Source organism: Xenopus laevis, chromosome 8L (assembly GCF_017654675.1).
Source record: "Xenopus laevis strain J_2021 chromosome 8L, Xenopus_laevis_v10.1, whole genome shotgun sequence".
NCBI lineage: Eukaryota > Metazoa > Chordata > Amphibia > Anura > Pipidae > Xenopus > Xenopus laevis.
In genome coordinates this window covers 119,103,775-119,119,197 of record NC_054385.1, presented here as the reverse complement: position 1 = coordinate 119,119,197, position 15,423 = coordinate 119,103,775, and the positions used below count along the sequence as shown (strand labels likewise).

Below are 15,423 nucleotides of genomic sequence, written 5' to 3'. Positions count from 1 at the left end.
TAAATCTCAATAAATTCAAGGTTTTTTTCCCTGAAAAATTCACGTTTTTTAGTGAAACTAACCTTGAAAAACTCACATTTTTCAAGAAAACACTACTTGACCTTTATTAAATAACCCCCCTTAATGTTTCATTACACTATTGTTCCAAAATGCTTGACAAAGGGGTGGTGTCCCAAAATGTTGCAATTCTACATTAAAAATTGCAAGAGTTCACCCTGTTTTATCAAGCTTTATGTGCCGTTAAAGTTTCTTTCTATTTAGACACTGTTGAGGCACAGGTTTTGTCAATCTCAGAATCTCAATCTCTTTCACTGTTCTTTTCATACACTATTATAATATATTTAGTTCAGAAACAAAGGTTATCACATACTGACATAATACTTTTTATGGAAAACCCAAAGATCAAAACTGATATTAAATATAAAGCAATAACGGAAGCTTGTAAGTGCCGTTTATTTCAGCAATATCTCTGCATTAGTACCAATTTTTCCTAATTATTGTCATACTGCATATTTTCATATTGGCATATTTTCCATTCGTGGTTAAAATTTGAAGACGGTAAACATCAGAGGAACCTGGGAAATAAGGAGTAGCTAATCAGTGGGGCTTCTAGTCTTGGATAGCACAAGGCATCTGGTTGTGGGAATGCACAAAGGAATCCTATGCCATTGGATTTAAAACAATACAATTTTCTTGTGGTCATATATACAACATAATATATATATACTACATATATATAAATTAACAAGTGTTTATAATTACCAAAATAATTTCATTGATTATAGAAAAAATAACAGAATGTTATACTATCATGCTAATAAAAAACTATCCTTTCCTCTATAACTTATATTAATAAAAAGAGATGACTACATTGCCCCTATAATCTAGATATTGATAACACTGAATTTCTCTTGTCTCTCTTGGGGGGAAATTTACTAAAGGGCGAAGTGGCTAACGCTGGCGAAAATTCGACAGCGTTATGGCATTTTGGCACTTCACCGATTTACTAACGGTAGCTGGCGTAAATTCACTGGCGTAATTTCGCCAAGGAGATAAACTCTGGTGCAACTTTGCACTCTAACGCCAGGCAAATTTTCAGTCTGGCGAAAGAGCGTTACTATGTAAATTCATTACGTTTTTGGTTTTACTGACCGTTACCTCTATCGCCAGACTTGCCTTCACCACCTCAGACCAGGCGAAATGCAATAGAGTAGATAGGAGTTCCTCAAAAAAACGCTGGCGTTTTTTCCTATTTAAAGGGTGATAGACTGAAAAAGATTGTAAATTTTTTTGGGGGTACCCTCCTTCCCCCCTACATTTGCCAACATATGGCATGTAAACTATACTGTGGGCACATGTGTAGGACATTATAACAACTTTATATAATTTTATTAAGGTTCCCTGGCCTTGTGTAGTGTAATTTATTTTCTGCAGCATATACGGCCATTGTACTTTAACTGCACGCCATATGCTAATTAGCCAACGCTAGCGTAACTTGGAACTGCTGAGCGTAATTTCGCCAGCGTTCGGTACCCTGTGCGCAACTTCGGATCTTCATGAATTAGCGTTGTCCAGGCGAAGTGTTGCGATGTGCGCAAAGCCATCGCTGGCGAATTTTCGTGGGTTAGTGGATTTGCCCCTTGGTATTGATTACATTTGAGCACTTTTTTTATATGAAATGAATAATAGCATTTTCCCTATGTTTCCTGTTGTTCCAGAGGCAGTGAATGTCTAAAGTCCCCAGAAGACGAAAGGCCTGATGTTATGATTGAAAAATGCCTTCCAAAACCAGTTCTGTTAGCTTCTTATGATAAGATGTTGAGTTTCTCTCTTGCCAGTATTTCACTCTTGTTATATGTTAATATAATAATATGATCATTTATATGTTAATATGTAATATATATATATAAACATGCTATTATATCCTATTCATTCCCCTTGCACATGGACACACTAGCTAAAGTATCGTTGCACTACACCTGGCTGATCCTTTGGTAAAATATTCAATCTAAATGTCATCTGGTAAAATAGAGGGATAATACCTCACCAGTTAACATATATAATGGTTTCCTGACCTGGGCTGAGGGCCGCACTTACTATACCTCATTTTATTATTGTTTCTAATGGTGTTAACACAAAAGAGGGTTCTAAATTGCAGGCCTTACACAAGCTACTTTGTAACACAAACGGTCTAGCTAATAGCAATTGTATACAAGACAGGAAACGTTTGTTACTTAGTATTGTTTTTAATTTTACACGTTTTAAATTCTTTAGCTAGCCAAATGAAAATGGTTTTTACTTATTGCAGTATTGACACAATATATGTAATTTGTTGTTTTGTAATGTTTTTTGTAATGGTTATACGTGTAGTTCAATTATCTGATGACGATGTTGATAGGTCAGCCAATTAACGTTTCCCGCCGTCACGTGTATTTAAGGCATTTATATTGTGCTTTTCCACACTTTGAGAAAGGCCTCGGAGAGGCCAAACGTTAGTCATTCAATAAAACTTTTTTATTTAAGTCCTGAGAGTGCAGACCTTCTCTGTGTGATATATATATATATATATATATATAACCTTCAATATGGACCAGCACACCAGATTTTCAAGTGTTCAAATTTCTTTTATTTCCATAACACATTGGGGCATTTATCAAAGTTTATCCTTGATAAAGGCCCCAATGCGGGCCGAAACGTTGGATACACGAGTGTTATGGAAATAAAAGAAATTTGAACACTTGAAAATCTGGTGTGCTGGTCCATTTTGAAGGTTACATATTTCTCTGACTGTAGCACCCACAGATAAAATAACGGAAAGAGTGCAGGTACTGTCTGGACATTATATATATATATATATATATATATATATATATATATATATATATATATATATATATATATATATATATATATATATATATATATATATATATAAAATATAAATATGTATATTATTGTTTGAGTATTTCTATTGTGTATACAATAAACATTGTCCCTTGTTTAAAATATTTTTCTGCTCATTTCCAACAACCATAAACAATATGAACATGTTACTGTCAGACTTTCAAGGCTTCTGATACGTTTTTAAATATATATATATACATATATATAAATATATATACGTGTTCCAATGGTTCCAGCACTCCTACGCTGAGTATATGGATACTTCGACCATTGAATAGGATACTACGACTTCGAATTTACTTCGACTTCGATTCGAAGTAAACATCGTTTGAATATTCGACCATTCGATATTCGAAGTGCTGTCTCTTTAAAAAAACTTTGACTTCAATACTTCAGTCAGAATAGTCAGAGGGGCCAGTACATGTTTACAACATACCTTGAACATATGGGATACCTCTCATAAAAAGCTGGGCCTATGCTCTCCTCATAACCCAGCAGCACCTTTATTACGTAACCCACTATTCACCCCAGGTCTCCAAGCATCTTTATTTCAGTGGTGGACATGCCAAAATTAATGGGCAATAGGCCAACTGTGCTGGTGCCTTCATTCCCCCAAGATTATGAAAGTCAGTATCTTATCTTTAGCAGCTTTTAGAGGCGACCCCACCAGTGGTGTTACCTTCTATGTCAGCATGACACAAAGACATTAACCGTGATTTGGACCAAGAGTATTGGGAACATACTTTGCACACAGTTAAAAGGTCCTCAAACAACATCTCCTTACTAGAGGCTAACTATAAGTTACTCTTTAATGGTACCTAGTGCCAGCACGAATTGCAGAATTTGTACCCACAGCTAATTACGGGTGTTTAAGAGGATGCAGTGAAATAGGTACAATGTACCATACATGGGGGACATGCTGTAATGTCCAGGTTGTGGATAAGAAATTTTAACATGATATATTCATTATTTGAAGTCTCAGTCCCAGAGGACCCTGGTATAGTACTGTTAGAATTAAGAATGACTCAATAAATAAATAGCCCCAGTTATGCAGTAAGAGAAACTTCTTTATCCCCACCACTCAAAAATGGATATACAAACATAGAGAAATATAAAAATGGATGGGGGAAATAAAAGCAGAGACCCAACATATACCCAACATATATCCTATATAATTACAAAAAATGTCCCATCTCAGACTTAGTATTTAACCATTCCCCAACACACACAGCACTCCCAAGCTCCCTTCATTTAAAATTGCTCAGTGGTGTGTGCAATGTTCTATTTAATCAACTCAGGACAGTATGCACAATAGGGGGCAGATTTACATATGGTAGAATATCGAGGGTTATTTAACCCTCGATATTCAACTGCCGAAGGTAAATCCTTCGACTTCGAATATCGAAGTCAAAGGATTTACCGCAATTTGTTCGATTGAACGATCAAACGAAAAATCGTTCGACCAAAAAAAGCTTGCAAAGCCTACGGGGACCTTCCCCATAGGCTAACATTGAGGTTCGGTAGGTTTTAGATGGTGAAGTAGGGGGTCGAAGTTTTTTTTAAAGCGACAGTACTTTGACTATCGAATGGTCGAATAGTCGAACGATTTTTAGTTCGAATCGTTCGATTCGAAGTCGAAGGTCAAAGTAGCCAATTCGATGGTCGAAGTAGCCAAATAAATCATTCGAAATTCAAAGTTTTTTTTATTCTATTCCTTCACTTGACCTGAGTAAATGTGCCCCTAGATGTTGTGCGTTCACCTCCAGCCACTAGAGGGCTTCAGTTCCTATAGTGTGCCTGATGCAGGGGTCCCCAACCTTTTCTACCCATGAGCCACATTTAAATGTAAAATAAGTTGGAGATCAACATAATCATACAAGAAGTTCCTAGGATTGTGAAATATGGAATGTTATTGGCAATTGGTAGCCCCTATGTGGACTTGCAGCCTACAGGAGACTCTGGCAGTATAAATGGTTTAAGTAAAACTTGCTTTCAAGCAAGGAATTCAAAACTAAGCACCAGTTTTGAGGCCACTGGGAGCAACATCCAAGGGGTTGGAGAGCAACATGTTGCACACGAGCCACTGGTTGAGGATCACTGGTCTAATATTTTACACTCTTCCTGGGCTGTGGGCTCACCATATAAGTATGATGGTGACCTTGTGCCTGGTAGGCTAGCTTTTTTCTTGGGGTTCAGGTTTGATTGCTTCTCTGGCCAAACCACAAGGCATGTACGTTTGCATGTACCCCTATATCAAAATAATCTGTTGAACAGACATTCTTGCTACAGTAAATTATCACCAACTCTCCTCCTTCATTAGTAAATGTTACCCTGTCACCTATTCTGTTCTATCACAATTCTACAGTTTGGACTACAGTACTGAACAATTTCATAACATTCTTTGCCAAACCAAGACATCAGTCTGTCACCTGTTTTAATTTATGTACAATACAATTGCTGGAAAATTAGAAATCCTGTAATGTTAAAAAATAATTTAATTATCAATAAGACACGTGGAGCAGTTCATAATGTTTGATTTGACGGTGGTTATGTGGTTATAACAATGGACTCTGTTTCCCCATAAAAGCCCAGTAGGGGACAGTAGGATTTGAATTATTCCTCATAGAAATGACTATAATTATGGATTAGCATTCACATCATGTTAGCTATAATTATTTGTATAATGAGCGTACCTGGCATATCAATTTATATGAAGTAATAATACCTTTCACTTCCCCAAGCATCTTTGTGACTTGGTCATATATAAAACCTTGGACACAGCTAAGAATACTAATCATCACAGAGATAAGAACATTCACTAAATAGGTCACATCTTGATTAATTTGTCTGAAATACGTCCCTGTTTCAGTTCTATTAAATACTTAGTGTGAGCTTTTGTATTGTGGAATTGACTGTGGAACATCTAATCTGAAGAGCAGATTTTTATTGCAGATCAAGTTGTCTCCTTTAATTATAACAGATCAGATTTTTGCATTCATTTTTAATATTAATTGATCCAACTCAACATCATTTAAAAGAGCAATGGCACAAGGAGGTGATTTGGGATTTGCGTTCATTGTTTTTTGCCATCTCAGCCTGTTACTAATGTTGCTACCATATAAAGAAGGTGAGTGTGTGGATTTATTAGAAGGGTGCAGGCTGCTGGCTGAAGATGCAATTGGTTATTCTATGGCTGGAGATATCACATTAGGGGGAGTCTTTTCAGTTCATGTGGATACAAATCACCCTTTGATTGACTTTAGGGAAAGGCCCCAACCTCTACAGTGCAGCAGGTAAGATTTCCTTTTGTCATTTTCTACTTATACACTTGAAGTTCCAAACCTGTCTTATATTTTTCTTTCTCAGATATGCACCATGTTCTGACTTTTCTTTTCTATTTAAGCTACACGTGGCCTCCTCTTTTCTCCATAAATATCCTCCTACCTCTTCTATTTCTGTATATTAAAGACTTTAATCTATTTTCACTTTGACTATAAACTTTGATTTTTGGCTTAAGCTGCCCATACATAGATAGGTCAACTTGTTAGGAGAGGTTAAAGCACAAAATGATCTTTGCTTGATTTGGTTATCCAGTGGACTAAATCTGGTTAATTTGATTATTTGGGACCCAGGTCAGTTATCAGATCACATGGATGGGTCCTATCGGTTTTCTAAAATGTTCCTTGCCAAATTTTATTTGTTGTAATATGCAGAATAACTGATGGTAATCGTGAAACTTTAACTATTTTCTGAGCAACTTTCCTTGAATGATATTTTGAACTTTGACAGATTTATCCTTTTTATTAGACTCCACCTAAGATATTATCTCTTCTTCCTTGCCATGGTGCACACTATAATGGAAATTAATGCATCCGATGATCTTCTCCCCAATATAACACTGGGCTTTAAACTCTTTGATTCTTGTTACAATGAGATTCGATCATTAATGGGAGCTGAATGGATTTTGTCAGGGAAGGAAAATGTGGTTCCTAATTTTAACTGCAATAAAGATATCATGCCGTTGGCTATTATTGGTGATTTGCCCTCCAAGGCCTCAATTCCTATAGCCAGGATCTTGGGATTGTACAGATACCCTCAGGTACATCACTATATGTGACAGCTGCCTCTATGTGCGACACATAATTTTTTATTATGTATTATAAGGAAACATGGTGAAAGATTATCTTGTTTGATAGTAAGTATTGTAAAAATAAAAATACAATACTCTAAGTGGCATATTATTATTAGTTGATGTTCACAAAGAAAGTAAACAATGTAAGAAAATGCAAGAGATCTTAATCGATTGTTTTTTTTTTGTTCAGGTTTTTTTGCACAAAAACATTTCTCTTTCAAAAAATAAAAAACTTGAGAAGGCTCATTGCAAATAAATAGAATGCGGTTTATTGTGATTTAATTATTTCCCAATTTTAAACACAAGTTTTTCTGAGTCAGGTTTCAACTTAGGACGTTTTCCAAGTTTTTCTAAATCAGGAAATACTCAGATTCAAATTTTAATTATCTATGGTCAAGATATCTTCATGTGGTACAACGCCTCTTACAGTCAGGCTTGGACTGGCAGAATCTGCAATTTCTGCTGTAAGATGCCATAGTAATTCATTATTTACTGGAACTGTGGGGGTTATTTGGGCATCTGTGTACCCCAAATGCCAGGTCCTATATTATATCTCACTCTGGACATGCTCATAGTGTATACTTTTAAATATCAAAACAATAATATAACTAATGATCCAAAATGGTTTCTGACATATTTAGAGACTTCTCTCAGTCCTTGCATTCCTCTACCACTACAAGAATGTACAGTAGATAAAACATTTTTTAATGGTATTTTATTTCCCAAACTCAAAGATACAGACTTAGATCAATTGAATGCTCTAATTTCTTTGGATAGATTATTAAATTCATAAAAAAATATAATATATATAAAGCCAGTGGTCCAGATGGTTTTAATACTTTTAATACTTTAAATATAATTTTAATATAATAATATAAGATAAAATATAGCAATTTAAATAATCATCTTAAAACAAGAACCATACCCAGAAATTATACGTGGTATATTTTCCTTATATAACAGTCAATAAAATTCTAAGATTCTTTGTTTCGAAATATACAGTAACCTTTACAAAACTATTCTGCTCTGGAGACAGAATATATGGAATAAAATTAAATGATCAATCAGAAAGAATTTTAGAAATAATTTTGATATCCATCTTTGTTAAAAAAATAAACAGAAAAGATGAGTGATTTTAATGTGGTTTTTAATATAAGTATATTTTACCTTGCAGAATTTCTGTCCTTTTAGTAAATCAATAAACTTCTACTCAAATACTACAGCAAATAGATAATGCACCGATGGGATCTTTTTAGGGGCCCTTTCAAGGATGTCCACTGTCACCACTATTAATATAAATCTTGAACTTCTTCTCCTTTATTTGAAAATTATGGTTTTTCTTACATGGCATATACTAGTAATGGGAGAGAATAACATTTAATAGTATTTGCAGAAATGCGTTAACTGTAAAAAAAATCAAGAAGAATATTTTGAAATAATATTTAAACCTATACATAATTTTGGTAATTTTTCTGTATATGAAATCAATAAGGACGAAGTGAGACAATGAATTTATATGGGCAAATCCTCTATACATTGATAGACAGAATATGTTAACGTAAATCTGACTTGACTGATTTGTGTAGCCTTAATATAAGTTTCATCATCAATAAGATAACATTGGTATTACTTAAATGAATAAACCTTCCTTTGAATTTGAAAGGAAGAAGTCTTGGTTTAAACTCTTAAAATGGTTGTCAAATTACTATACCTTGATCTGTTGATTAAATATAGAAACATAAAGCTGAAATGATTCTGTAGTAAATACAAATACAGAATAGCAAGATAAAGTCCTTAGAAATTACTGTAAGTCATCTAGTTAGTATTAATAATTCCTTTAGATCATGTTAGATAATTGAATACAACTGATCATAGACTCAGTTATTACACAGCCATGTGATTTGACTTTTAGAAGGGAATTTGGAATACTGTATACTGTATGTAAACATGAATGAATATCATGGATTGATAACAAATGTATATATTTGTGATTCTCTTTCTTCTTTTACTATTTGTTTAACCTGTTAATTACTATAGCACATTGTATAAATTCCTTTATTAGCATAGTTTTACAGTTACTATATTACTGACTATTATCATGTTTCACTGGTATAAAGAACATGCATCATTATAACTAATATTAATTAATATTCCTCTCCAGCAGATTAGCTATCGTTCCGTTCTCCCTTTACTGAGTGATAAAACACAGTTCCCGTCCTTCCTCAGAACCATCCATAATGCTAACTATGAGGTTTTTGCACTTGCTCAGTTGCTGAAGTACTTTAACTGGACCTGGGTGGGTATCATATCCTCAGACAATGACTTGGGAAGATCAGGGTCTCAGATGGTAACTCGAGAGATCGAGAATAATGGTGGATGCATTGCATTTAATGAGGTTCTTCCTTTAGTCAACTTTATGGATTCCATTTTCCGTATTGTTGATGTGATCCAGAAATCCAGAGCTACAGTGATCATTGCATATTGCACTATAGAAAGCTTCATCCCATTCATTGAAGAGGCATCTTTCCACAATATCACTAACAAAGTTTGGCTGGTCACTACTAGTTGGTCCATAGCCTCTGACTTCCCTAGAAAAGAATTTCTAACAACCTTAAATGGAAGTCTTGGAATAGCAACACAAAATGTGAAAATTCCAGGATTTAAGGAATTTATTTATAGCATTCACCCTTCCATTTCTTTGGATGATCTTCTAATAAAGACATTTTGGGAGAATTATTTTAATTGCATTTGGCGAGAAAATGAAGTCTACAATAATTCATCTCCAGTGCTGCTAAGAAAAGATATTATTTGGTGCACAGGAAAGGAGAGAGTGGACAGTATTAATCCTAGTATATCTGATATGAACAATTTCAGAGATACAGACAAAGTTTATACTGCAGTTCTCACAGTAGCACATGCTTTACACCAGATGAAGAACTGTGTTCCAGGTTATGGGCCATTCAAGAATGGATCATGTGCTGATATTTATAATCATCAACCTTGGCAGGTACAGTATATTATGCCACTGACAGACACAAGTGCACAATGCTATTGATTACTAGTATGTAGTGATGGGCGAATTTGCGCTGCTTCGCTTAGTCAAAAAAATTGTGAATTTCGAGAAACTGCGAAAAATTCACGAAACGGCGCCAGCGTCCTGTTTTTGACACCGGCGCCTGTTTTTTGACACCGGCCCCCGTTTTTGATGTCGGCGTCCGTTTTCTCCGAGGCCGGCGCAAATTTTTTTTTGACGCCGGCGACTTTTTGCCGCTGGCGTTTCGCGAATTTATTCGCTGGTGGCGAATCGCGCGAATTCGCCGTGAATTCGCGCCTGGCAAATAAATTCACCCATCACTACTTGTATGTAGCATGAAGCTTAACTGTTGTACATTTCTAAGAAGATGTTTTTAAAAGTTATTACTCTGTATTCAAAATGCTACTTAGCAGGCATCTATATTCCCATATTTTCAGCTATATACATAAACATTAATATGGAATAGATAGAAACATTAATAGTGATTACTTGTGTTAATGGTTGTTTAGAGTGAGTATAATCTTCTATACTACTTAGAGGTGACATCATAATCATAAAGATTAGCAGATCACCTTGAAGTTTCACAGCCAGCAATTCATTGATCATAATGATTTATATGGTTATTGAAACCCTGAGGAACTTCTTATATGAAAATAATATACTAAAGTACTGTACACAAGCCCATATTTAGTTAAGATTTAAAGTGCCTTTCATAAATTCAGTCATTCAAGGACTATAGACAATCCAGCAATTATAAACCGAATTACATGAGTAAAATGTAATTAAATTGAAGATCCAGATGATTGACAATCCAATGATGATATCAATGGTCACATCAACAATATGTACTTTATATTTGGACCTGTTTTATATTCAACCTAACAGACATTTGCATTTATTGTCCAAACATAGGCATGAATGCAGAGACTAAAGATTACATCATAAAATTAATATTACTCTAGTACATCCAGCACAAAATAAAATGACTTTCATTGTGTATGAGACTGAAAATCCATTTGAACAACAACAATAGGGGCCTTAGGTGCCTTTCATTTATTTCAGTAATGTTTCTTGCCAAAATAGATTTTGTGCATGATGGTATCTTCTCTTATAGCTACTTCATTACATAAAACATATTAACTTCAACAACACCTCAGGAGAGCAGATGTATTTTGATGAGAATGGGGACGTTCTCCTCTGCCTGGACATCTTGAATTGGCAGATGTTGCCTAATGGAAGCAATCAGTATGTCTCTATTGGTGGCTTTGATGCACGTGCTCCAAAAGGCCAAGAACTCAAGATACAGCACAACAAGATTTTATGGAATGTTGGCCACAACCAAGTATCATTACATATTTTAAATGTTGATGTATTGCATAATAGCATAATGTTTGTCATGTTGTGGAATGTGATATAAGATAGATCTCTTTCCCCCCAAAATCAACACTAAAAATGAGCTGTTGAAAAATGTCTCACATAGCTTTTCTCCTTGGTGTATATCAAACACATGCAACCCCCGCACCTCCTCTGATTGACAGGAATGGAAGACACCTTTCACCACCCCACCCCAAAAACACTCAAATGTATATTTGTGGGTGAAAATCTGTCACAAGAAGTTGCCAAAGACATGGATACTGGTCCTTTTTTCCACTAGCAGAAATACAGCAAGTGGAAAAATGTTACAAGTGTTATTAGCATCAAAATTATTTATTTTTAAAAAAAAGTTATTAGTTATTCAAAAAATGATAATGAAGCTGGCCTGCTGGCCTCAGTCATGAGTGTAAGAAACAAAAAAGAAGAAAGCATCTTCCTATATTAGACAAGGCCCTTTGATTGTCAGGATTATGAATGCTGGGATTGCAGATCTTGTAGTTTTAGGAATTACCAGGGCCGGATTTACATAGAGGGCGCCCCTAGGCCCACTGCTGTTCGTCGCCCCTGTCCCCTCCCCTTTATTCATGCAAATTTTCATCATCAATGTGGAAATTTAAAAAATGTTTGTATCTCCAGGGCATCCCCAGTGTTTTTAAACCAATGTGGGTGTGGTTGGGCAGCATGCCGTCCCCCTAAAATCCTGCCGCCCTAGGCCCGGGCCTAGGTGGCCTTTCCACAAATCCAGGCCTGGGAATTACGAGTCTCAGAAGCCTCAACAGAAAATGGGTGGGTAGGTAGTCTGAGAATGCTTGAAGTCTTGATATCATTGTAGGATAGAGGACGGAAAGGTTTAATTCCCATAACAGGTCAAAAGGTAATTTCATTCAAATCACTTATAACCTAATAATCCTTGTGGGCCAGGTACAACGTTTTTTCAGTTAAAAAGAATCTCAAAGCAATTTCAAGGCAATTTTTTTAATAAAAATATTAATTCCTGATATTTGCAGTGTTTATTTCATTGTGGATCTCTAAATTGGAAGCTAATAATCTCTAGTAGGCAGACTGCTTTCAGTGAAAACCGATCCATACAGCCTTTAGTTTGCTATGAAGTCAATCACTTACAATTAACTGCATAAAATAAATTTGCATATATGCTAAAAAATGTGTACCACAATCAGGGTTGAAAAAAGTCCATCAAGTTCAACCCCTCCAAATGAAAACCCAGCATCCATACTCACACCCCTTCATACTTTCATATAAATTCTATATACCCATACCTATACTAACTATAGAGCTTAGTATCACAATAGCCTTTGATATTATGTCTGTCCAAAAAATCATCCAAGTCATTCTTATAGTCATTAACTGAATCAGCATCACAACATCACCCGGCAGTGCATTCCACAACCTCACTGTCCTGACTGTGAAGAACCCCCTACGTTGCTTCAAATGAAAGTTCTTTTCTTCTAGTCTAAAGGGGAGGCCTCTGGTACAGTGATCCACTTTATGGGTAAAAAGGTCCCCTGCTATTTGTCTATAATGTCCTCTAATGTACTTGTAAAGTGTAATCATGTCCCCTCGCAAGCACCTTTTTTCCAGAGAAAACAACCCCAACCTTGACAGTCTCCCTCATAATTTAAGTCTTCCATCCCTCTAACCAGTTTAGTTGCACTTAGTCTCTGCACTCTCTCCAGCTCATTTATATCCCTCTTAAGGACTGGAGTCTAAAACTATAAAGAGGCATAATTATGTTTTCATCCCTTGTGTTTATGCCCTTTTTAAAGCAAGACAGAACTTTATTTGCTTTAGTAGCCATAGAATGACACTGCCTGGAATTAGGCAACTTTGTCTATTCACATATTTTCTTTTCTCGTGATCTCATACATTCAGTATAAAAAGTACATATTTATATACAGAAAGTTAGTTCAATAAATGTGATTTTTTTTTTAACTCAATATTCTTCAGATCCCTGTCTCAGTCTGCAGTCAGCCTTGTCCAAGGGGTCACAGAAGAGCCATGATTCAAGGACAAAAAGTCTGTTGTTTTGACTGTCTGCCATGCTCAGATGCAGAGATTGTCAACATAAATGGTTTGTCGTATTACCATTCTGCTATGCAATCCTTAAATCAAGGATGTTTAGGAAGAGGTCAGCGTTAGAGGACCCTTTTGGTCTTTAATTGTTATTTAATTATTAATCTGGGACAGGACATTGTCTTTATATCATGAAAAAGGTCCTCTTCTGTGGAGATCCTGCACTAAAGCTAATACACTGCATTAAAATGGTCTAATGTTAATAATGTCACAAACAGTAGGACCAATGAAAGAATATATTGGCAAAATGTTATACTGTGATTCTGGGAAAAATATCCTTTGATATAATAAAAATAAATAAAAGAGATAACGACTTTCCCCCTATAGAATAGAAGGTCTAGATATTGATAACACTGTATTCTTCTTGTTTCTGTTGGTATTGATTACTTACGAGCACTTACGAGCATGTGCCAGTTTTTCATATAACATGAATGATTGCATTCCCCCTATGTTTCCTGTTGTTCCAGATGACAGTGAATGTGTAAAGTGCCCAGAAGACGAATGGCCTGACGTCATGAAAGAAAAATGCCTTCCAAAACCAATTCAGTTCCTATCTTATGATGAGTCGTTGGGTTTCTCTCTTGCCTGTATTTCAGTCTTGTTTTGTCTGCTTACGTTTTCTGTCTTCTGCCTGTTCATAGTTAAACGGAAGACTCCCATAGTAAAAGCAAATAACAGAGAGCTCAGTTACCTACTTCTCATCTCCCTCATGTTTGGCTTCCTGTGTTCCTTGCCATTCATTGGTAGACCCAACCTGAAGACGTGCATGATACGCCAGGTCCTGTTTGCTGTTATTTTTTCATTTTGCATTTCAGTGATCCTAGCAAAGACTGTGACTGTCATACTGATATTTAATGCCACAAACCCAGACAGTAAGCTGACAAAATTGGTGACACTGAGAATACCTGTTTATATTGTCCCTGTGTGCACAATGGTTCAGTTAATTCTATGCGTTGTTTGGTTGACCAGGGCAGCTCCATTTGCAGAATTCAATATGGCGGCAGAAATAGGGAAAATAGTGATTGAGTGCAATGAAGGCTCTAGGGTGTTATTTTCGTGTGTGCTGGGGTATATGGGTTTGTTGGCAGCTATTAGTCTATTAGTTGCCTTTTTGGCGAGGAAGCTCCCTGACACATTTAATGAGACCAAGTTCATTACATTCAGTATGTTGGTATTTGCCAGTGTTTGGCTGACATTTATACCCGCTTACCTCAGTACCAAGGGGAAACAGATGGTGGCAGTAGAAATCTTTGCTATACTATCCTCAAGTGCTGGACTTCTTGTTTGTATTTTTATTCCAAAATGTTATATAATATTATTGCACCCAGAAATGAACACCAAACAGTATATCAGTGGACGGAATGCCAGGAACCGGGGGACATAATTATTACTATGCGTCTCATTTTTGTTTAAGCTAAATGAAGTTAATGTGTGTTTTTGTCTTTTAAGTTAATAAAGAACAAAGAATTAAAAAATAAATGAATAAAACAGTATAAAGCTTGCTATAACTATTTCATATTTCCCACTATGCAAGTCAATTTCATTTATAATATGGTTCAATTTTCTACATCCGACCAGAGCTATTACATTTCATTTTTAAGCATTCATCAATGTATCCTCTCCAGCATAAAACACTATTTTTTTCAGTTTTTTAGGATTCCAGTGAATTATTCAAATAATCAAATAGCCAAGTCTTTGGCTGCCTGTATGGGTGGTTCAGAATTGTATTGATGCTTTTCCATATGTATTGGCCATACATATGTTTATTGCTACAGTATGTGTATGCAGCCAAAATATTATTGTTTGAGTTTTTCAATAGTGTATGCAACAAATGTCCTGTATTTAAAATATTTGTCTGCTATTTCCTGCACCCATAAACCATATGACT

At 35.6% G+C, this 15,423-nt stretch overlaps 1 protein-coding gene across 1 annotated transcript; it reads left to right on the top strand.

Annotated features, from left to right (window-relative positions):
• Positions 1 to 6,745: 6,745 nt before the first annotated feature.
• LOC108699070 (extracellular calcium-sensing receptor) lies at positions 6,746 to 15,037 on the top strand. Its single transcript, XM_018230930.2, has 5 exons — positions 6,746 to 7,003; positions 9,201 to 10,043; positions 11,185 to 11,412; positions 13,410 to 13,533; positions 14,003 to 15,037. Exons 1-5 carry the CDS (start codon positions 6,746 to 6,748, stop codon positions 14,917 to 14,919), a joined length of 2,370 nt encoding a protein of 789 aa, XP_018086419.2. The 3' UTR covers positions 14,920 to 15,037.
• Positions 15,038 to 15,423: the final 386 nt, after the last annotated feature.